Raw genomic sequence first — 24,329 nt, 5'->3', positions numbered from 1 at the left:
GCAAGGTGTGGGCTAATGTGTGAATGATGCTTGTGTCCGAGAGGTTGCAAGGTGTGTGAGAATGTGTGAATGATGCTTGTGTCCGAGAGGTTACAAGGTGTGGGAGAATGTGTGAATGATGCTTGTATCCGAGAGGTTGCAAGGTGTGTGAGAATGTGTGAATGATGCTTGTGTCCGAGAGGTTACAAGGTGTGTGAGAATGTGTGAATGATGCTTGTGTCCGAGAGGTTGCAAGGTGTGGGAGAATGTGTGAATGATGCTTGTGTCCGAGAGGTTGCAAGGTGTGGGAGAATGTGTGAATGATGTTTGTGTCTGAGAGGTTACAAGGTGTGTGAGAATGTGTGAATGATGTTTGTGTCTGAGAGGTTACAAGGTGTGTGAGAATGTGTGAATGATGGTTGTGTCAGAGGTTACAAGGTGTGTGAGAATGTGTGAATGATGCTTGTGTCCGAGAGGTTACAAGGTGTGTGAGAATGTGTGAATGATGCTTGTGTCCGAGAGGTTGCAAGGTGTGTGAGAATGTGTGAATGATGCTTGTGTCAGAGGTTGCAAGGTGTGGGCTAATGTGTGAATGATGCTTGTGTCCGAGAGGTTGCAAGGTGTGTGAGAATGTGTGAATGATGCTTGTGTCCGAGAGGTTACAAGGTGTGGGAGAATGTGTGAATGATGCTTGTATCCGAGAGGTTGCAAGGTGTGTGAGAATGTGTGAATGATGCTTGTGTCCGAGAGGTTACAAGGTGTGTGAGAATGTGTGAATGATGCTTGTGTCCGAGAGGTTGCAAGGTGTGGGAGAATGTGTGAATGATGCTTGTGTCCGAGAGGTTGCAAGGTGTGGGAGAATGTGTGAATGATGTTTGTGTCTGAGAGGTTACAAGGTGTGTGAGAATGTGTGAATGATGTTTGTGTCTGAGAGGTTACAAGGTGTGTGAGAATGTGTGAATGATGGTTGTGTCAGAGGTTACAAGGTGTGTGAGAATGTGTGAATGATGCTTGTGTCCGAGAGGTTACAAGGTGTGTGAGAATGTGTGAATGATGCTTGTGTCCGAGAGGTTGCAAGGTGTGTGAGAATGTGTGAATGATGCTTGTGTCCGAGAGGTTACAAGGTGTGGGAGAATGTGTGAATGATGCTTGTGTCCAAGAGGTTACAAGGTGTGTGAGAATGTGTGAATGATGTTTGTGTCTGAGAGGTTACAAGGTGTGTGAGAATGTGTGAATGATGTTTGTGTCTGAGAGGTTACAAGGTGTGTGAGAATGTGTGAATGATGGTTGTGTCAGAGAGGTTACAAGGTGTGTGAGAATGTGTGAATGATGTTTGTGTCTGAGAGGTTACAAGGTGTGTGAGAATGTGTGAATGATGGTTGTGTCAGAGGTTACAAGGTGTGTGAGAATGTGTGAATGATGCTTGTGTCCGAGAGGTTACAAGGTGTGGGAGAATGTGTGAATGATGCTTGTGTCCAAGAGGTTACAAGGTGTGTGAGAATGTGTGAATGATGTTTGTGTCTGAGAGGTTACAAGGTGTGTGAGAATGTGTTAATGATGTTTGTGTCTGAGAGGTTACAAGGTGTGTGAGAATGTGTGAATGATGGTTGTGTCAGAGGTTACAAGGTGTGTGAGAATGTGTGAATGATGCTTGTGTCCGAGAGGTTACAAGGTGTGGGAGAATGTGTGAATGATGCTTGTGTCCGAGAGGTTACAAGGTGTGGGAGAATGTGTGAATGATGTTTGTGTCTGAGAGGTTACAAGGTGTGTGAGAATGTGTGAATGATGTTTGTGTCTGAGAGGTTACAAGGTGTGTGAGAATGTGTGAATGATGGTTGTGTCAGAGGTTACAAGGTGTGTGAGAATGTGTGAATGATGCTTGTGTCCGAGAGGTTACAAGGTGTGTGAGAATGTGTGAATGATGCTTGTGTCCGAGAGGTTGCAAGGTGTGTGAGAATGTGTGAATGATGCTTGTGTCCGAGAGGTTACAAGGTGTGGGAGAATGTGTGAATGATGCTTGTGTCCAAGAGGTTACAAGGTGTGTGAGAATGTGTGAATGATGTTTGTGTCTGAGAGGTTACAAGGTGTGTGAGAATGTGTGAATGATGTTTGTGTCTGAGAGGTTACAAGGTGTGTGAGAATGTGTGAATGATGGTTGTGTCAGAGGTTACAAGGTGTGTGAGAATGTGTGAATGATGCTTGTGTCCGAGAGGTTACAAGGTGTGGGAGAATGTGTGAATGATGCTTGTGTCCGAGAGGTTACAAGGTGTGTGAGAATGTGTGAATGATGTTTGTGTCCGAGAGGTTACAAGGTGTGTGAGAATGTGTGAATGATGTTTGTGTCTGAGAGGTTACAAGGTGTGTGAGAATGTGTGAATGATGCTTGTGTCCGAGAGGTTACAAGGTGTGTGAGAATGTGTGAATGATGCTTGTGTCCGAGAGGTTACAAGGTGTGTGAGAATGTGTGAATGATGCTTGTGTCCGAGAGGTTACAAGGTGTGTGAGAATGTGTGAATGATGCTTGTGTCCGAGAGGTTACAAGGTGTGTGAGAATGTGTGAATGATGCTTGTGTCCGAGAGGTTGCAAGGTGTGGGAGAATGTGTGAATGATGCTTGTGTCCAAGAGGTCACAAGGTGTGTGAGAATGTGTGAATGATGTTTGTGTCTGAGAGGTTACAAGGTGTGTGAGAATGTGTGAATGATGCTTGTGTCCGAGAGGTTACAAGGTGTGTGAGAATGTGTGAATAATGCTTGTGTCCGAGAGGTTACAAGGTGTGGGAGAATGTGTGAATGATGCTTGTGTCCGAGAGGTTACAAGGTGTGTGAGAATGTGTGAATGATGCTTGTGTCAGAGGTTGCAAGGTGTGGGCTAATGTGTGAATGATGCTTGTGTCCGAGAGGTTGCAAGGTGTGTGAGAATGTGTGAATGATGCTTGTGTCCGAGAGGTTGCAAGGTGTGGGAGAATGTGTGAATGATGCTTGTGTCCAAGAGGTTACAAGGTGTGTGAGAATGTGTGAATGATGTTTGTGTCTGAGAGGTTACAAGGTGTGTGAGAATGTGTGAATGATGTTTGTGTCTGAGAGGTTACAAGGTGTGTGAGAATGTGTGAATGATGGTTGTGTCAGAGGTTACAAGGTGTGTGAGAATGTGTGAATGATGCTTGTGTCCGAGAGGTTACAAGGTGTGTGAGAATGTGTGAATGATGCTTGTGTCCGAGAGGTTGCAAGGTGTGTGAGAATGTGTGAATGATGCTTGTGTCCGAGAGGTTACAAGGTTTGTGAGAATGTGTGAATGATGCTTGTGTCCGAGAGGTTGCAAGGTGTGTGAGAATGTGTGAATGATGCTTGTGTCCGAGAGGTTACAAGGTTTGTGAGAATGTGTGAATGATGCTTGTGTCCGAGAGGTGTGCATTATTTTGTTGTCATTTATATATTTTGGGATATCCTTTTGTAAATGCAAACACGTTCTGTAGTGACCCTGGATTTGAGTATTGTGTAGGCGTTTTAGTTTGTAATATCGGACTTCACCAGTACCCTAGCATAATTTTGTCCAGTCTCAGAGGACATTGAGGTGATTGCCGCATCTTAACCTGAATTCTGAATAGCAGTTTTAAAGGTGTCGTCTAGCCTCTGGGTCTTGTTGGGGTCCCTTGCTCCATGGGTGGCAGCGTCAATGGAGGCTCTTGACCCCAGCAGAACCATCTCTAGAGGGGTACCCCTGATGGATTCCATTGTCATGGCTAGGCTACTGCAGCTGTCACCCCCATTAGAAATAACTTCCTGTTAGACCAGTCGGTCTCGTTACTGGTCTCACTGTGAAGCGCTCTGCTAGACAGAAACCACCAGATCCTCAATAGCTCAGTTACCCCGACACTAAGAAACCTTTGCCCGTTCACACCGTTTTATTTGCATGCCCCTAGTGCGTATCAGGCTATGATAGTCCTATTCCATTCTATGCTCCTTGGCAGCACTAGTTTGCGCAGGAACTGATAGGGTGTATGCAGCTTGCATTCATCACATGCTTAAACACTGCCAATATTTAGTGTTGTGGTCCGCACGTTGTAAAAAAGCTTTTTTTTGTTTTGATATGGCTCATACCACCTCCCCTGAAACCCACAATGCACCAAGATACAAACTTCACCTTCGATTTACCTCACCAATAAACTCTGCAAAGCTGGCAGCACACGACCTATGACCAGCACCAACGCTTTCCTCCTAGTCCCACCACTGCTAAAAAAAAATCCAGACAATCCCGCTCCTTCTCCGGAAATGCCCCAAACATCTGGAATGCCCTCCTCAAACACCTGCGGGGCAACCCGTCCTATATCTGCTTTAAAAAAGACCTCAAAACGCACCTCCTAATCAATATTGGGGGTCTTATCCTGTGCCCTGAATTTGTTCTCCCATTTCCATGCCATATATGTATATAGCTATTGCTCTATCTACCTGTGTATTTGATACTAGCAGCCCATCCAGACGTTGTCCGGGTATGAATTGCTGCCGGCCAGTAGTATATTGTTTTGTAGGATTTCGTTTTGATAGCATTTCTTATCTGTGACAGGCCTGTGAAACGCTCCGATTCACAGTGCACTGCTGATGCACTTAAGAGTGCGCGTTCAGTAGTGTGTGAACTCGAGTTTCCCTACTTTATTTTTCATTGCAATATTATATAGCACAAACTCGACAACCTGGCATGAGCACAATTTACATTACAGAAGGACACATTCATTTGTGGTAGGCACGGGGAGACATAGCGATTTGCCTGGAATCACAGGATGTTTAGCTGATGCCGAGATTCGAACGTAGCTCCCCAGCTCTAAAGTTCGCAATTCTAGAACTTGTGGCGGGAGGTGTGTCTAAAAGTGTATGCCGGTGCTGGCCATCAATGAGAGAGACCTGTGCATTTTTCAAATCAGTGGTGAAAAAATATGAGTATGTTGCTGGAGATGTGGGCCGCCATTCCACCAATGTACTTACCGGGGGAGGGTAAACACCCATTATTCCGCAACTTTCTTTCCGCATACCATCCCTCCGCATACTTTCATTACGAAAGTACCATGACTCCGCAATGCCATTATAACGCACAGCATTACATTTTATATGCTTTTACCATGCATACATTTACAACAAAATTCGTTGTAAATGCATGAATGGTAAAAGCATGTTTTTTTTTTAATGTTTGGATAAGGTAAGTATGGGTATAGGGGTATATGTTTTGGTGTACTGAGGTATATGTTTCGGGGTGTTTGGGTATTTTAAGGTTTCAGATATAGTTTTGGGTTATGGGGTACAGGGGTAGTTTTAGGGATAGGTATGGGTTTTGGGGCACTGGGGTATTTTAGGGTTCAGGGCTAGGTTTGGGTTTTGGGGTATAGGGGTATTTTTAGAGTTCAGGGGTAGGTTTGGGTTTTGGGGTACAGGGGTATTTTAAGGGTTCAGGGCTAGGTTTGGGTTTTGGGGTACAGGGGTATTTTTAGGGTTCAGGGCTAGGTTTGGGTTTTGGGGTACAGGGGTATTTTAAGGGTTCAGGGCTAGGTTTGGGTTTTGGGGTACAGGGGTATTTTAAGGGTTCAGAGCTAGGTTTGGGTTTTGGGGTACAGGGGTATTTATAGGGTTCAGGGGTAGGTTTGGTTTTGGGGTACAGTGGTATTTTTAGGGTTCAGGGCTAGGTTTGGGTTTTGGGGTACAGGGGTATTTTTATGGTTCAGGGGTAGGTTTGGGTTTTGAGGCACAGGGGTATTTATAGGGTTCAGGGCTAGGTTTGGGGGTACAGGGGTATTTTTAGGGTTTAGGGATAGGTTTGGGTTTTGGGGTACAGGGTATATTTATAGATTTAAGATGGGTTATTGTTTAAGGGTGTTGGGGTATTTTAAGGAGTAAAGGTGGGTTATGATTATGGGGTGCAGGGGTACTTAAAGGGAGCAGGATGGGATTAGCACACAATATGAGACATGGCATGAAGGGCGGAACGTACCACACGCCCCCAGCGTTTCACGCCCAAAGCATAACGCAGACACGCCCACAAGGGACTACTTTGCTGGCACAGTTCTTTTACCTTTTAAATGTATATGGTGGGCGTCTGCATAGCCTATGTCCTTCTGCTGCAACTGCCCTTTCCAACGCTGTATTGGGTGTTGTGATTGGTGCTGTGGTTCCTGAGATTACCCGCCTCAAAGGTTTGGGCTCTCTTTATTATATTAGTATGGATATAGACTTTCAAGCTGTTTCGCTTTTGTTATCTTGTTGGTATTCTATGATGTTTAAATATTGTCCTCTTCTGTTACTATCTTCATACTCATATAAGGCGCTCTGATACCTCTGGATCAGGCCAGCGCTTACAAAAGTTCTAAAATAAATAAAATAAAAATAGATTGTTTTTGCCGCCATCAACTTTGGAAGTGTTTCATTTCACCGCGCACCGAAGTCTACATTTCTACACCAGTGGACGACTGGGCCTTCTATAGTGAAAGCATCAAGTTCCTCTCGCTACACTTGACCAGTGTCGGAAGAGCCTGGAGCCACGTTGTATGAGAATGTCTCATTTAAGGGAGATAGGTACGAAGAAACACCTTTGCCCTTTGTCCAATAACAAATTGAAGTAGTTGGTCCAGTCCCGACTGTCAAGCTTGTTTGGCTTGTAACGCCGTATGGTCAGAGAAAAGTACTTGCCACTGACGCAGTCGGAGATGGACACTTGATTCCACGATGCAGCTTTAAGGCAGTACTGAGTGACTGTCTGCCCCGGGCTCCAAGGCAGTCAAACAAACTCACTCCAACAGCAAGGGAATCCCACCTGGTAGCCCAGAAGTAATACAGGGGTGGAGTCTGCAGAATATTTCTTCTCATGACTTTGATTTAAGAGAAGAATCTCCAGGGCCCTCCTCAAATCTGCACTCGGACTAAGGTCACGCCTCTAACATCGACTTCGAGAGCCGGGAACATCCTTCACTGCTCCTTCGTGCACGAGGACCTTACGCCAGGGTTCAACCTCGAACCAGGCCTCAGCTTTGACTTGGGCGTCATACTTTGACTGCGGAGTTATCATTGACCCCTCCCACTAATACCAAGACCGCTCAGCGCTAAAATACATTTTCAGTGCCAGAAATCTGTCAAGGTTGAAGTTCTGAATGTTGAGTCCTTTAAGTGGCCGAAACTCCTTTGATGTTGAAACTAGCACCAGAGTTAAGCACACCCTCAACACAGCACCACAGGACCTTCTCAGGAAGACCAGCAGACGTCATTAGTACACCGTGTACGTTGACCGTGGCATTGGTCATATACTTGCACAGCCTCTGTCTTATAAAGACTTCTAGCTTCAGATTCCTTACCTTAGAATTATCCCCAGGGGTAGGACTGGATCTGGAAATGTTTTGTGGGCAGTACCCCTGTTTGTAGGTAGGCTCTGTTGTTTGACTCCGCTTGACATAATCAGTGTTGTTCACGCTGGTAGTGACGCGCTGTACTTACATCTGCACCTCCCTAGCGCACTGACATCCGTTTTTTTCCTTTCCACACCAGCCAGCGTAGACCCAGAGAGAGCTACCCCAGTCATGTTTTGACTGACTCTTTTGTGACTGTTTGTCGAAGTTTTTTCTAGCTCTTTTCTCCTGGTGTAACAGGTATGTCAGCTAGGAAAGCCAGCTTCAAATCCTGTGGTGCCGGTCACCGACAGATGTCAGTGTCAGTCCTGCATCTTGTTTGCCTCTGGTGCCTCGAGTTCGACCATGACGCGAAGACCTGCATCGACTGCTGCGCCATGCACCCCAACGCCTTGAGGGAGTGGTCCCTCAATAATTCATATTACTTTTAATACAATGTATGTTTTATTTGAACACATCTTCTTCCTTTCTCCGGGCCAAGAGGTAAAGTTCTCAGGCGCATTACTGGTAAAATGAGAATTGGCACTCTTTTAATGTCACCGCGCGAGGTCTTGCAGTGTTCCCAGCACATGCGTTGAAGGTTTTGAAAATGGCGATTCCAGTCACCCTTCAGACCCACATACGAGCTAATATTAAAGTCAAAGAAGGACACATTAGAATACGAAAATAATTTAATGCTCTGTTTACCACTTTTTTCTACTCTTTTTAACTATTGCATTAGCAGATTAGCAAAACATGCGAGGCTTAGTTAAAGCAAAAGCATATGCATTAGCATGTGAGGTTCAAGCGGCCACTTAGACCACTACTGCGCAGCTGCAAAGAGTTCCCACCAAAAGCAAAAGACGTCGTACTACGTAGTTGCAGTAGACGCATGCGCAGAAGAGTTCCCTCATTTTCAGCAGCTATTTTAAGACACTCAAGTTACTGGTCAGTAAAGCACATTTAAAAGCTTCCCCAAGATTAACTAAAATGTTGTGTAATGCAATTGTTAGTTGTAGGAGAGTAGGATCTGCTTACTATGGTTTACCCCCACTTTTTGCTGGAGTTTCACAGTTTTTTTTTTACTTTAGTCTGTTTAGTCTGGCTGGGGCCCTACTATCCAGGACCCAAGCCTAGCTGCTTCCTCTCTAAATTGATTGCATGTACTTTAGGTACACTCCATATTGGTTACTGGGGTACCCTTGTGAGTCCCTGGTATATGGTACCATAGGTACTAAGGGCATTGGTACCCCTGAGGCCTAGAAGGGGCTGAAGCATGTATTATGCCACCCCTGGGAAGACTTCAAAAGTGGCACCACAGGTCTGCTTCTGCAGCCTGGGTAAGGTGGTGCATGCCCCCCTTACTAAGATATAGGCTACCTATATCTACCTTCAATCACTGACACATATAAGCCTAAAAGCCACCCCTATGGCAGGCCTTATCAATCCTGGAGGCAGAGTGCTTGGTTTTGTGTGAGAGGGTGCCCATGCATGAGCAGGACCCCTCTGCAGCTTTTGGAATCTATTATCTGAGGCTGTTCTGTGATGCAGCCAGACCATATTATCTTGTGCGCAATATAACTTCGCAGTAAATGCTAACTTTGGAATGGCTTCATGGAAACATGTTGTGTTTGGTGTCAAACACTTTGGAATCCTACCCCCCCCCCTCCCCCGCCAGTCCTGGTGACGGGGATAGAATTCCAGTCTTCTAGAGGGAAAAGATATGTTCACACTTACTTAACCGGTAATACTTTAAAAGAGCCCTGGCATCACAAGATGGATGCCACAGACATGAGTCTGACCTCATGCTGCTGGACGAAACTCCAGCAGGGGAGGCCTGGACAATAGGTTTCCTGTCACAGGGAGGTGTAACCACCTCCCAGACAGGCTTTAGTGTATTGGGGCTGGGTGGGTGCATTCAGAGAATGCTTTTCAGACACTGCCTGGGGCACACTCTGTGTCCCTGTGCATACCCCAGTTCAACCGGTTGCAGGGGCACTCAGCCCCAGCTCTGGCATGAAACTGGACAAAGGGAAAGGATTGTAACCACCCCCACCCTGGGTCCTCCCATAGGTGGGACCCTAGAGTAAGTCCAACCCCTAAACTTAGTATAAGTATAGGAACCCAGTCCTTAGGACTTTAGATTATACCTTAACGAAACTCTGCAACATATATCCTGGAACTTTGACATTCTATTTCGACTAGAAGACAGAAGAATCTCCCTTGGGGTCAAGGAGTGACTCCTCTGTTCAAACAGGCACCAAAGAAGCATCTTGCCGGTCTGCAAGGCTCCGACGGATTTGCGACACAAGAAACAGACTTCCCCAAGGCCGACACGAGATCCCACAAAGCTGAGACCCGCAGCCCTCACGAGTGACGTGGAACAGGAACCCCTGGACACGTGCACATTTGCTAGTGGACCTACTTCCTGAGCTTTCCCGAAGTTGTGCATTGGGCTACTTGTAGTCCAAGCCCGAGCACCATTTGCACCGAAGATTGTGGGCGTACACTCCCCGAGTGTTCTGTGAGCCTGCTTCTAGCATTTCTGCTCGAGGCCCCTCGGGATCCCTGGTCCGTCGACTGGTGGGTCCCCTCGAAGGTAACTCATCTGTTTCGTGGGCTTCTCTGCTTGCTCCAGACGTACCCTGACTCCCCTCCAAAGGGTGAGTCCACCAGACATTGCTGTGAAAATCCAGTCCCCACAGGCCTGGAGCCAATTATGATTGCCATGCATTGTGGGTTCGGACCTGACGTCCTTTACGTATGGCTTGTCCTTTTCATTTGTTCCAGGGGGCACACTCAGTGCCCTGGATTTGCGTTTCCTTGTAGTAGGGTCCCCTAATTAAGTAGTAGGGTCCCCTTATAAAGGACCCAATAGAGACAGTTAACCCCTTCCATGCGCCCGTCGGCCAACGGCCGTCGAGAGCACTACCTTTGTAGTGCTGCGCACGTCCGTTGGCCGACGCGACCCTGCTCACCTAATCAAACCGCTGCACTGTGGCGGAATTGCTGCCACGGTTAAGCATTTAATTCATTAGCAATGTTAGATTTAAGAGTAGCAAAAGGTTTACTATAAGCTACATTAATGAAAAGTATTGAATTATTCCTAAAACAAAGGTTTTGTTAGTAAGGGACAGGTCTATGGTTAATACTAAACTAATACTAAACTGCATGTGTTACCGACAGCTGTGGTTCATAGATGCTGACATGGAGTAGTGGGAGGACTGGGCTTGTTCCAGACCAGGTAAGTCTGCAGTAAGGTGTCCGGTCCCACAGTAGCCGTAGGCAACGTCTTTAATATGTGTCCTAGGCCAGGTACGTCTGCAGTAAGATGTCTGGTCCCACAGTGGCCGTAGGCAGCGTCTTTAATGTGTGTCCTAGGCCAGGTTCGTCTGCAGTAAGATGTCTGGTCCCACAGTGGCCGTAGGCAGCGTCTTTAATGCGTGTCCCTGGCCAGGTATGTCTGCAATAAGATGTCTGGTCCCACAGTGGCCGTAGGCAGCGTCTTTAATGTGTGTCCCTGGCCAGGTATGTCTGCAGTAAGATGTTCGGTCCCACAGTTGCTTTAGGCAGCATCTCTATCTGTGATCACGAGTGTCCAGTCTCTACTGACGACTCTTCACTTTTCCAGGTCAGAGCACGTATGACGTGGAGCACTTGAATCCTCGGAGGTTGCAGTGGACTTGGTTGGGACACGCAGAGCTGGAGTTTGGAGCACACATTCTCCATGTCTCCACCCTTCAGATGTACATCCTACTGCACTTTAACCACCAGAAGGTAAGGCTGCAATCACTGGATGTTGTGCTTTTTTGTTAGAGACCACTTGAACCTTCTGCCACTCTCTTGCAGGTACACAGAGAAGGACTTTGGAAACCCTCCCTCCCTTTCCATTTTCTTCCTTTGACTGAGCCCTCGTTCACTATTACTGATCATAAATGCACATTTTGGTTCAACCACACCATAGCCCCTGCGAGCAGGGAATTCCTGTCATTAAGATTATATTTCTAGTGATTCTTGAGTTATAATAGTGATTTGAAAATGAGCCCATCTGGTGGATGGCAGCTGACGAGAGTGCAGCCGGTCGGGCGCTGGTAGGGAGAGGTTCACAGACAAAGTAATCCAACTAAAACTGCCTGACTGATACTCCACCAGTCAAGTGCCCTGTGGGGGAACTTTGTGCCAGGAGCAACGGTCTGTCCTTGAATGTGGTCGCCATCCTGGAATGGTATTGTTTTTCAAGATTTTCAGATGGTCGAACTTCTTCAAGATGGCTGCCACATTCAACACAAGCTAGCACCTTTAACGAGCAGTGTCTTGCCTCTCCCAAGCACAGCTTCCTGCTGCCAGTGAATGTGTGACTTGTTGCTTTTACAACGGTATATTCAGTTATTTGTTCCCTGCAACCCATCCCCTAAAATAACTTTGGTGTTGCGCAGAGTATGGGTCACAGTTCAGTAATAACATATCATTTGACTCCATCCAAAATATAGCACATTGATTGTCATAGCTCAAAAGGAACTAACCGCATTCATTTATAAATTCCCATTTAGCTTGGACATACTGAATGTAAGTCTATTGCTTGGCATTGGGTGTCAAGAGCTGCGCTGTTGGCTTAGAGCAAGGCTGAAAGTGTGAGTTATCAGACAGGTGCTGTTGTGAAGTAAGTTTGCCTTCAAGGCTGACCTTGAAGCTTAGTCACCATTTCTGTGCTAAAGTCACCATCTGAAGCAGCTACAGTCGGGAGGACATGAAGACAGGAGTATGATCTTGTTTTGAACAGTAGTTTCCAGGAGGTTGAGTTCACTTAAGGTGCATTAACCAGCTGTCTGACAAGTGTGGAGAAGTGTGGCTCACTGGTTAGAGTAGGCAGACCCTGAAGCAGTGGTCAGACCCGGGACCAGGGTTCAATTCCCGACGCGGCAGGGTCTTGAGTTCAAATGTCCACGGACTCGATAATTCTCGCTTCGGTGCCTGACCTAATCATGGGTTCACACTCTGCAAAGCTTGCTTAATCTCCACAACTGCCCCCCGCGGCGGGATGCCTCGCTTTCACCTTGGGGATGCCCTGTAGGGGCTATCTCACAGGGAAAAGCCAGGACGGGTTCCCAAGGCAAACGCTTAGAGACCCCTGGGTGATAAGCGCTATATAAATCCAATATACAATAAAATACAAGTGTCGTTTCCACTCATGCAGGGGTGCCTATGCTCCCTGCTGCAGCCATGACATGTTGCCCACCTGAGAGCAGTTTAAATATAAACATGTACTATCTCTGGCGCTTGCACAAGCTGTGAAAAAAAATGAATCTGGAAGAGACAATTAGTTACGGATTCCTCACCTTAGTATTACCCCCATGCGTCAGACTGGATTCGGAGAATATTTTTGTCAGCAGTACCCCTGCGCGTCGTTAGGTGGCGTTGGTCGACTTTGTCGTTGGCATCTACTTAGACGTCACCCTCGCACGCTGACGTCAATTGTTTCTTTATCCTCATCTGCCAGCGCAGATCCAGAGATAGTGGTACCTCAAGTCACTTTTTGACTCGCTTTTGCGACTTTTAATGACGTCTTTTCGAGTCCTTTGACTCCTGGTACACACAGGGATTTTTCCGTCCTTGAACCGGCTTCAAGTCTTGTGACTCCTGTCACAAACTGATGTCGGTTACGGACCCACACCATGTGTGCCTTTGGTGCTTGGAGCGCGACGACGAGCCGAAGTCGTGCTCCGATTGCCGGGCCATGAACCCAAAGTCTTTGCGGGAGTGATCCCGAAAGCTTCTCGAGGCCTGGCAGTCAGCTCTGCGTGGTTCCTGGTCCCGGTCGAGAGGGAGGTTGCGGGACCGGTCGTAGAGTCATCACCACCATATTTCATCCAAGTTTTCGGGTAAGTCGAAGCACAAAAAGAAGGCAAAGAAGCACCATCGCTTTTCGCGTTCTCCTCGTCCGTCGGCCGACGCTGGAAGCGGAAGGTAGTTGTTCGGCTCCGCCCGTGGAGCTTGTTGGGTCGAATCCGGCCTTCCCTCCCTTTCCAGGAGTCAGATCGACCCCTGCCCAGCTTCGCAACTTTTACGTAGCCTTGCATTCCATCTTCGGGCTGCCCGACTCAACCTGCGCACCCTTGGGCCCCGCAGGCTCGGTTGGGGGCTCTAGGCCTTCGATGCCAGCGGCTTTGTCTCCAGCACCGCAGGGCCCCCATGGATCCAGGCCTGGATCCGGATCAGCGCCGGTCGACCTTGTGACACCTCATCCAGCGCGCAAATCCAGTGACGACACCTCCACGGCCTCCGACGCCGGTTGTGTCCCCAGCCGACAGCGACATTGGCCTCACCCTCGATGTAGACGCACAGTCGGACCGTCGTCAGGACCGGCACTGACCAGTACTTTTGTACCATTGTTCTCCCCCGGTGTTCCCTATCTCCCTGAGTGGCTACCAGAGGAGGGTGAGGAGGACTGGGAGGGGTCTGTGGACCCTCTAGCAGACCTGTTTGAAGAACTGGACTGGAGAGAGGAGTTGGGTGAGGCCAGTGGTCTGGATACATCCCCAGACCTTGGCATGCTTTCTCCCCTCCATAGCCAGAAGGCTAGGGAGGAAGGTGCATCTTACGCAGTGGTGTTGCGTAGGGCGGCTGAGGCCCTAAACCTTAAGCTTTCTATGGTAGCAGTCAGGACTAACCTCTTGACCGAGGGGCTTCAGCCTGCAGCGGACTCTTCGGAGCCCCTGCTTAATGAGGCCCTCACAGACACCCTATTGGGCACCTTGTCTAAGCCCAACACAAGGGCTCCTGTGGCTATGATGGTTACCCGATTCCACCGGTCGACCCCTTTTTCCTCTCCCAACACCCCCTCCCTGAGAGCTTGGTGGTTCAAGCCTTGACTTCCAAGTGCACATTCCCCAACGCACACCCTGATAGGGAATCCAAGAAGCTGGACCACCTTGGGAAGAAGATGTTTTCTTCCTCCAGTTTAGGACTACGGTCGGTGAACACGCATGCCTCTTGGGCTGTTACTTTCACTCGGTGTAGGATACGGTTGCGCAGGTGCTGCCACAGTGCCCGGAGGAGGCCCGGGCTGTGCTTTCCCATGCTGTTGCCGAAGGGAGAGACGCAACGAAGTTCGCCATCCGGTGTGGGCTGGACACCGCCGTCTCACTAGGCAGGACGATATCCACGTCGGTAGTACTGAGACGCTACGCCAGGTTGAGGTCAACTGGGTTTTCGGGTGATGTCCAAGCAACACTTTTGGACATGCCCTTTGATGGCCATCACCTTTTTGGCGATAAGGCAGACAACACACTCGAGCGCTTTAACGATTCTAGGGCTACGGGCAAATGCTTAGGCCTTGCTTACACCTCCTACCGTGCGCAGTCTGCTTTTTGCTCCTTTCGTGGCTACGGAAGCAGTGCCCCACCACGTTTCGCCCAGAGCCACAGGCCTGTGCAAGCTGTCCAACCTCTGCGCAGCCGGGGACCTGGATCCCAACACTGTGGGTTGGAAGGCCAGCAGGCAGGCGAATCCACCGCGCCCCCTCTGCAGCAGCCTCCAAGCCCTGGTAGTCCGACCTTTCAGACCCATCCTTCGACAGTGGGCTGCAGGGTTCACCATCACCCCCCCCCCCTCGGCCCCCTTTCACTGGCTCAACATCATGTGTCAGACAGGTGGGTTTTGGAAATAGATCGAAGGGGCTACTCCCTCCCCTTCGAGACTACCCCTCCATCCATGCCACCTCAATTCCATTGCAGGTCGGGGGATCACCTGGCCATTCTCCAACAACAAGTTACTGCTCTCTTGGCCAAAGGAGCCATCAAGTGCGTTCCTGCCCCAGAAGTAGGTAGTGGTTGTTATTCCCACTACTTTCTGGTCCCCAAGAAGGACAAGGATATGCGTCCTACCTTGGATCTCAGGAACGTCAACTGCTTCCTCCGGATGGAGAAGTTCAAGATGTTGACACTGGCTCAGGTCCTGTCTGCTCTCAACCCTGGAGACTGGATGGTAGTGATTAGACTTGCTGGACGCTTATTTTCACCCCCCGTCCTGCTGGCCCATCGGCGTTACCTGCGGTTCACAGTAGGCCATCAGCACTTTCCGTTTATCGTGGTCCCCTCGAGTGTTCACGAAAGTGATGCCGGTGGCGGCAGCTCATCTACGCGGATCAGGGACTTCAGTCTTCCCCTATCTCGACGACTGGTTGTTGAAGGCGTGCTTGCCCCAGACAGTTGTCAGCCACCTCCAGGCTACGGCCGACCTCCTACACCTGCTGGGGTTCTCCATCAATGTGCCAAAGTCACACCTGTGTCCCTCTCAGAATCTCCTCTTCATTGGAGCGGTTCTGGACTCGGCGCAGTTTCGGGTTTATCCTCCCGAACAGCGGGTTCGGGATATTCAGGCTCTGATTCCGATCTCTCAGCCTTTATCCCAAATCTCGGTCAGGTTTACGCTGCGGCTGCTGGGGCTGATGGCCTCCGGCATCCTTCTGGTGCATCACGCCCGGTGGCGGATGCGGGCTCTGCAGTGGGACCTGAACTTTCAGAGGGCCCAGCAACAGGGCAACCTGTCGAACCACGTCCTGATCTCAGAGGGCACTGCGAGACAGTTGCAGTGGTGGCTCACGGACCGCGATTGGGTCAGCGGTAGATCCCTCTCCCTACCCAAACCGGAGCACGTAGTTGTGACGGATGCGTCCCTCCAGGGCTGGGGAGGCAGAGATCAGAGGCCTCTGGTCTCCGGCGGAGTCCCGGCTGCATATCAACCTTCTGGACCTGCGGGCGATCCAACTTGCACTGAAGGCATTCCTCCCCTCTGTCCGGGGGAGTGTAGTGCAGGTGTTAACGGACAACACCACTGCCATGTGGTACTCCAACAAACAGGGCGGGGTGGAGTCGTGGACCCTTTGTCAGGAGGCTCTGCGCCTCTGGCAATGGCTGGAACACCAGGGCGTCACCCTGGTGGTTCAACACCTGGCAGGTTCCCTGAACGCCAGGGCGAACAAACTCAGCCGCCGGTGCATGATGGATCACGAATGGCGTCTAAACTCGGATGTGGCGCAAGGCCTCTTTCAACAGTGGGGAGAGCCTTGGTTAGATCTATTCGCCACTGAAGAGAACGCGCAATGTCATCAGTTCTGCGCGTTGGAATTTCCAAGGCGGCACTCGCTCTGAGAAGCGTTTTATCGCAAGTGGAGTTGCGATCTGTTGTACGCCATTCCGCCTATACCACTTCTGCCCAGAGTGCTGAAGAAGATCAGACGTGACCGGGCCCAAGTCATCCTTGTGGCTCCGGACTGGGCACAAAGATTCTGGTATCCCGAGCTACTCAGCATGTCTGTAGATCCCCCGATTCGTCTGCCTCTTCGGGAAGACCTTCTGTCGCAGCAGCAGGGGACGGTCCTCCACCCGAACCTGTCCAGTCTCCACCTACATGCGTGGAGATTGAGCGGCGACAGTTGAGGCCATTTGACTTGCCTCCTGAAGTCTGTGATGTGATTCTGGCAGCAAGGCGTCCCTCCACAAAATCGGTATATGCCTGCAGGTGGATCAAATGTGTGGCATGGTGCACAGCAAAGGCTGTGGATCCACTCTCTGCCCCCCTTTCAGAGGTTCTCCTCTTTCTTCTTTCTCTTGCCCAGCAGGGCTCTGCTCTGGGCACGATCAAAGGATATCTCTCCGCCTTCTTGAGGCTTCCTGATCAGCCTTCTTTTTTCAAGTCCCCTGTTGTGAATAGATTCTTAAAAGGCATCAGACACGTTTCCTCCTGTACCTTTCGTGATGCCTCAGTGGGACTTGAACCTTGTTCTAATTTATTTGATGTGCGCTCCTTTCGAGCCACTTCACAATTGTCCTCTTCGTCTTCTGACTCTTAAGACTGCATTCCTGGTTGCCATCGCCTCTGCTAGGAGAGTGAGTGAGCTCCAGGCTCTATCTTCTAAACCTCCTTTCCTTTCTGTCCATCTGGACAAGGTTTTCTTGAGAACTCGTCCTTCTTTCCTGCCCAAGGTGGTTACGGCCTTTCATATCGGGAAGTCCATCACCTTGCCCACCTTCTTTCCGCCTCGGCATCCCTCGAAGGAGGAAGAGAGGCTCCACCATCTGGACCCAAAACGTGCGCTTTCCTTCTATCTCGACCGCACATGCCAGTTCTGGGTGGACGACCAGCTCTTTGTTGGTTACGTGGGCACTAAGAAGGGATGGGCGGTGCACAAACGGACCATCTCTCGGTGGGTAGTTTTGTGCATCTAGGTTTGCTACTCCTTGGCGAAAAAGGAGCCTCCTGTTGGGCTGAGGGCCCATTCCACTCGGGCCATGGCGGCTACTACTGCCCTGGGTCGGGGAGTACCCTTGTAGGACATCTGTCAGGCGGCTACGTGGGCCTCGCTGCACACGTTTGCTAAGCACTACTGCCTGGACAGCCAAGTCCGGAGAGATGGCTTTTTCGGCCGTTCCATTCTCAAGGACTTTCTGGCGTGATCTTGGTTCGCAGACCCACCACCGGGGTTGGTATTGCTGATGTATCTATTCAAAGGTAAAGAATCTAACACTAACCTGTTTCTTTCAGATGCACAAGTTACTTACCTTCGTAACAATATATCTGTAAGAAACAGCAGTTAGTGTTAGATTCCTTACCGCCCCACCCATCCTCCCCGTTCTGCGCACCGACATCTAGGGTTAAGGTATTTTCCTTAAAGGGCCCTAGTTTTCATGGCATCAGTTTCGGTCTCTGGCATGGCTCTGTGTTCCTGGCGCGGAAAGCTATGTACAAGAACTAACGTCTGCGCGCGAGGGCGGCGTCTAAGTACTCCGACATCTGAAAGAGACACGTTAGTGATAGATTCCTTACCTTAGAATATCCCCAGGCGTCAGACTGGATCCGGAAATTTTTGCGTAGCAGTACCCTTGCGCGTCGGCAGGCGTCGTCTGCGGCTCCGCGTCCGTCGTCGGCGTCGTGGGCGCCGTGATGACGTCGTCGGAGTACTTATACGCCGCCTCCACGTGCTGACGTCAGTTCTTCTTTTTTCCGCGCCAGCCAGCGCAGATCTGGAAAAAGCAGTTCCCTAGTCATTTTTTGACTAACTTTTTGGATCTTTTGATCTATTTCGAAGTCTTCACGACTCCGACGGTGCCGTTAGGGATGCCCGGCTCCAAGCACTGCGGCGAGTGCGAACGCCTCATGTCGGTTACGGATCCGCACCGCCTCTGCCTGACGTGTTTGGGCGTCGACCATGACGACGAGGCCTGCCCCGACTGTCGGGCCCTCTCGAGGAAGGCCAGACGGGAGCGGTCCCGCAGGCGACTCGAGATCCGCCAGTCGGCCCGCGCCGTGTGAGGTCCCGGGTCGAGGGACAGGTCGCGGGGGCGGAGCCGTCACAGCTCCGGGAGTCGGCGCCACTCCTCCGGGTCCAAGTCGTCAGGTAAGAAGCATAAGAAGTCGAAGAGACATCATCGCTCTTCCGACTCCCCCCGACGCTCGCGCGATGCGGCCGGCGGTTCGGGTGACACCGCCCACGCGGCTCCTCAGGAGTCGCGGGCGCCGCGTTCGGCTCCATACCCCCCGGTCCCTGGGCTGAACTAGACGCCGGAGGAGATAGATCGCTTCCTCATGGCCATGAGGTCCCTTTCTTCTCCAACGGGTTCCGCGGCGCCTTCGGGCCCAGCGAACCCGTCTGGGAGCCCTAGTGGGTCGGGGGCTGCGACCCCGACGCCGTCGGGTGCTTCGGCCTCGACGCCGCCGGCGTCTTTGGCGCCGGCGCCGCAGGGCTCCACGATCCCGACGCCGCCGCTGCCCTCGGGCTCGGCGCCGCAGGGTTCAGCGGTCCCGGCGTCGTCGGTGCCTTCGGGCCCGACGCCGCAGGGTGCCGTTCGGCCCTCGTCGGGCGCTGGAACGTCCCCGGTGGACCTTACGACCCCCCCGGTGGACCTTACGACACCCCCGGGGTCGGTCCGTGTGGTGACCCCTCCGGCGTCGGCCTCGGCCGACGCCGTCCCCAATGCCTCCTCTCTATGGGTTCCGGCGTCGGGACGGCGCCTATCGGCGCCGATCTCGACGCCGTTCGGGGATTTCCATCCCTATGAACCATCCTCATTCACTTACGACCCTGAGTTTCAGGAGATGGGGGAAGAGGAGGATTGGGAGGGGTCTGAAGACCCTCTGACAAGGAAATGTCAGTCTAACATGGACTGGACAGGAGACCTTGGGGAGGCCAGTGGCCTGGACACCTCTCCAGACACTGGATTCGTCTCTCCTCCTTCCGTGGCTTCGGAGGAGGGCGCGATATATAGTGTGGTGTTGATGAGGGCTGCTAAGGCATTGGGCCTTGAGCTCCCCGTCGCGGCCGTGAGGACTAACCTCCTCACTGAGGTCCTTAAGCCGCAGTCATGCTCCATGGAGCCTATGCTGCCGTTTAATGAGGCCTTGTTGGACGTTCTTTTGGGCACTTGGTCCAGGCCCGCTACAGGTTCGCCTGTAGATAGGAACGTGGCCAGACGCCACCGCCCTGCTCCGGGCGACCCATGTTTGCTGTCCACCCACCCCACCCCCGAGAGTCTGGTTATCCAGGCCTCTAACTCCCAGACCGCCTTCCCGTCGGCTCCCCCTGACCGGGAATCCAAGAGATACGAGGCCTTTGGCAAAAAGGTATTCTCGTCCCTTAGCTTAGGACTGCGGTCTTCCAACACCGCATGCTTCTTGGGCCGTTACACCCATTCTATATGGGAAACGGTGGCGGAATTGCTGCCAGAGTGTCCGTTGGAGGTACGGGCCAAACTCGGCCAAGCCCTAGTGGAGGGCCGGGACGCAGCGAAGTATTTGATCAGGTGCGGACTGGATACAACTGACTCGCTGGGCAGAGCGATGGCTCCGACGGTGGCGATTCGATGCCACGCCTGGCTCAGATCCGCCAACTTCTCGGCTGATGTCCAGAATACCCTCATGGACATGCCGTTCGATGGCCGTCGCCTCTTTGGCGACAAGGCAGACTACGCGCTTGAGCGCTTTAAGGACTCCAGGGCTACGGCCAAGTCCTTGGGCCTCTCGGCCCCGCGCCAGCAAGTGGGTGCCTTTCGCTCCTTTCGTGGCCAAGGAAGGGGCGTCCCCACGCGTGCCGCCAGCCACTCGCCGCAAACTGTCGTCCAGCGCGGCGGAGGCCGTTGAAACCGCCGTCGAGGCGGTCGGGGAGGCAAGCGGAGCCAGTCCACACCTACCCCCGCAGCATCCGCCTCTAAACCCTCCTAGTCCGTGCTTTTCGGCCCATGTGACGCCAGTGGGGGGCAGGGTTCGCCATCACCACTCTCACTGGCGCACAGTCACTTCGGACAGGTGGGTGCTGCAGATCGTACGAAGGGGCTACTCCCTCCCCTTCGAGACGACCCCTCAAGCCATGCCACCGCAACACTGTAGGAGAGTAGGGTCTGCAATCCTATGATCACCCAGATTTTTTGCTTTTGTTTCACTGGTTTACGACTTTCTCTGGCTGTGGGCCTGCCAATCAGACCCACAGCCTGGCTGTTCTCTTTCTAAATTACCTCATGTACCCTAGGTGCATCTACCAATTGGTACTGGGCCACCTTATCAGACCCTGTAACTCAGGGCATAGGTGTACCCAGGGCTGCCAGGGGCTGCAGCATGTATTATGCCACCCCTGGCTGGCCTCCTAAATTTGACACAACTGGCTGCATGACAGCTGGGGCAAAGTCGTGTAATCACCCTTTGCTGTAGGTGTAGTATACCTATACCTAACCCTAAAATGGACACACAGATTCCTATCAGTCACTCCTATGGCAGGCCTTGACAATCCTGAAGGCAGAGTGCTTGGAATCGTGTGAGATGGTGCTCTGGCATGAGCTGAGCCTGTCTGCAGCTTGCGGAACCAAGTCCTAATAGCTGTTCCATGATATCGCATACCATATACTCTTAAGTGCATTATAATCCTCGCGGTTAAATGCTATCTTTGGTATTGCTTTATCAAAACATGTCGGGTAAGGTGTCATACGAATTGGAATACTAACCCCTCGCCAATTCTGGCGACGGGGTTAGCATTCCACCCTTCTAGAGGGACACGACATGTATGTAACTGTGAACCCCGGTTAAAGTTAACTGAAGCCTCAGCTCCACAAAATGGATGCTGCCACCACAGACACGAGTCTGACCTCCTGCTGCTGGGAGTCCTTCCAGCGAGAGAGGCCTGGACAAAGGGTTTCCTGTCCGGGGCGGTGCTAGCACCGTCCCAGACATGGTTTTGTGTATCCTGGGTAGGCAGGGCTTTTCAGGAAGGTGACTGCTGAGTGGCACCCCGGTGCTCACTACGCATAGGCCAGTCAGAACCAGTTCCAGGGGCACACCAGCCCCTGGCCTGGGGAAGTCCGGCAGGGGAGAGGGGTGTAACCACCCCCCTCCTGGTCCCACCCATAGGCAGGACCTAGTCACCGGGTCAGCCCCCTTTTTTAGTATAAAGATAGGAGCGGGCCCCCTGTTCAAATTAGATCATCTTTGGAATCAAGATACCACTTTCTTCGAAAGGACTTCACGATTTCTTCTTCAAGATTCTCCCTTGTGGCTAAGGCGTAGTCACCCTGCATCAAGCGGGCACCATCCTAAAGAACACTGCGGTCTGCTGCAAGTCCTTCATCACGAATCCGACGACCCAGCTCGACGAGACCCGGCTTCCCTGGCACCTCTGACCTCTACTCACCTCTACAGCCAAGCTGAGAACCGTGAGTGCGACGAGACCTCGAGGGACCGACGATCGCCAAGACTGCACGACATCTTTACTGCAAGCCCACCGTGTCCTCCACTGGTGAGTGCTTTGGGGTCCGAGAAGCCCCGACCCTGCGCAGCTCCAGCACCCAAGGTCAGCCTCCCTGCATCTCCACGATCTGCGTGGGGCCCTTCTGCTGTTTGCTGTGCACCGCGTTGTTTGGCTACTAGCCGGCTGGCTTGTGGCCTTCTGAACGACGCCCAACGACTTCACGACTGCTGGTCTGGTTGCTCCAGACTGGCCCTTGCTCCCTTCTTGAAGAGAGGCACCCCGGACCCTCCTGGTCCACTCCAGACGCCATTTTGAGTCCACCGCGTGGGCTTGAATTTGCCAAGGCTTTGTTGCCCAATCCTGGGTCCAGCGACGCCGACAGCTTCTATCTTCGTGGGACAGCTCGATCCTCCATCCTGGTCGCCGACAACGCCTCCTGGTCCGTGAGATCTTCGAGCTCAAGCGTCACCCACTCACCTTGTCGAGGTGGCTACCATCCGGTGCCCTCCTGGTGCCCACTGACTACTGGCTAGTAGTCTCGAACTTGGTCCCCTCTGCTTTCAGGTGTCATCTATCTTCGAGATCCAGGCTTGGATCCAACTGAACTTTCTTCACTGGTCACCGGCCAGCATCTTTTCTTCCGGCTCCTGGTCCGTCTACAAGGATTCCCGACGTCTTTTCAGACCTATGCAGCTGCAGCCCCTGGGCTAGGTAACTTCGGCATTTCGGTGCCCCAGCATAGCCTCACTATCCAAGGGTCAGAATCTATTTTCGTTTTCTCCCTACCAGGTCGGGTTCGCCCGAGAACACTAACTTTCTATTTCCTAGCTACCATAGACTTTTGTCCGCATCTCGCGTGAGAGTGCACACACTGCACCCGAGTCCCCTAGGCCTCCTAGAAGTAATCTAACGATTCCCTAGTCAAGTCCTAGCGATTCCAAAAGCTATTAGTACTGTACTTACCTGCTAGGAATTTCGCATTCCACTTTCAGAGTATATGGTTTTCCGTGCCCCTCGGGCATTTGTATATACTGTGCTAACTTAAGTATTTTTGTAAGAGTTTTGGTTTGTGCTTAGTACCCTGTCCTCATAAAGAGTACAGGGCTGTTGTGATCTTTAATAAATAACTGTTTATTTTCATAACACTTGTGTGGTGTCCTTTCACTTGGTGTTCAAGGGGTATATGTGTGGTAAACAGCTGGCTTAACACGCCCTCTCGAGTCTTTAGCCTTAGACTGCTCGTATCCATGCTACTAGGATAGCTGGTCTATAAGGTTGACTTACAACCAATCATCAATACGGGTTGCTGGACTGATATATAGTGTTCACTAGAATAGTGAGCACTGCATATCAGGCCACCTTCTCACATTGGTGAGCAGCGGTTGGGATTTGAGCTTGCTGTTGTTTTACCACACGTATCCTAAGAATATCTTGTTGAAAGATCACATAAGTACTGTTAGGTACATATAACTAAAGCTTAGAATACTCTGAGTTCTACTGAACCAGCTGTTGCAGCTCCTCAAGGCTTAGCACACCTTGGCTGCAACTCTTAGCAAGGGATCAGTAGGTAAACACATAGTGTAGGTAGGTGCATCACTTACACCACACTAGAAACAGTATGTCGGACAAAGGAGGAAACTCTGAGTCTCCCCTTGTGTCAGTTGACCCTCCACAGGTCATCCCTTCAAGATATACTGTGCTTAGCTTCCATGAGTTACGACAAGTATGTACCTCTAGGAAGATTAAGCAAGGGGCTAACCCCACCACCTCCTTTCTGATTGGTCTCCTAGAGACTTATGATGCCAGAAAGGCTGAGAAACTTCTTAGCCCTTCTAATCCAGAAGGAGGCATGCCTCCCCTTGAGGGAACCAGAGGAGACCCTGACCTCATCCACCTCTCAACTGAGAATGAAGATGTAGAGGATGATGAGGATGAGGATCCCTCTGGGGATGAGGCAGATAAGGGACAGGTAGAAGTCGTAAGACTAAGCAGGTCCAACTTAAGCAAACATGACAGTGGTACTGGGGGACTCCTGGGGCCACTATCAGGTCAGCTTAACATTGGGAATGGACGAGCCAGATCTCTGTCAAGAGGCTCTGGCAGATCCCTTCAAACCAATGGCTCTCACAACTCTTCTCAAAGAGGGATGACTTCCCCTCAGAGGAGAGTGTATGAAGCTAAAGAAAGGGCAGCCAATCTGAGGATTGAAAGGGAAGAACTTGCCCTGGCCAAAGAAAGGCTTGCCTTTGCTAGAGAGCAACAGT

At 51.1% G+C, this 24,329-nt stretch overlaps 1 protein-coding gene across 4 annotated transcripts in view; it reads left to right on the top strand.

Moving 5' to 3' along the window:
- The window catches only part of LOC147706699 (cullin-9-like), a 354,395-nt gene that overhangs the window by 307,766 nt on the left and 22,300 nt on the right, over positions 1-24,329 (top strand). For all 4 annotated transcript variants that reach the window (XM_086925838.1, XM_086925836.1, XM_086925837.1 and 1 more), the window contains exon 27: positions 10,969-11,114. In XM_086925838.1, the coding sequence (XP_086781964.1) occupies positions 10,969-11,114 (146 nt within the window). The remainder of the gene's footprint in view (positions 1-10,968; positions 11,115-24,329) is intronic.

This window comes from Lissotriton vulgaris, chromosome 6 (genome assembly GCF_964263255.1).
Source record: "Lissotriton vulgaris chromosome 6, aLisVul1.2, whole genome shotgun sequence".
In the NCBI taxonomy this organism is placed as follows: Eukaryota; Metazoa; Chordata; class Amphibia; order Caudata; family Salamandridae; genus Lissotriton; species Lissotriton vulgaris.
The sequence above is the reverse complement of the archived record's forward strand: the minus strand, read 5'-3'. Positions and strand labels throughout refer to the sequence as shown.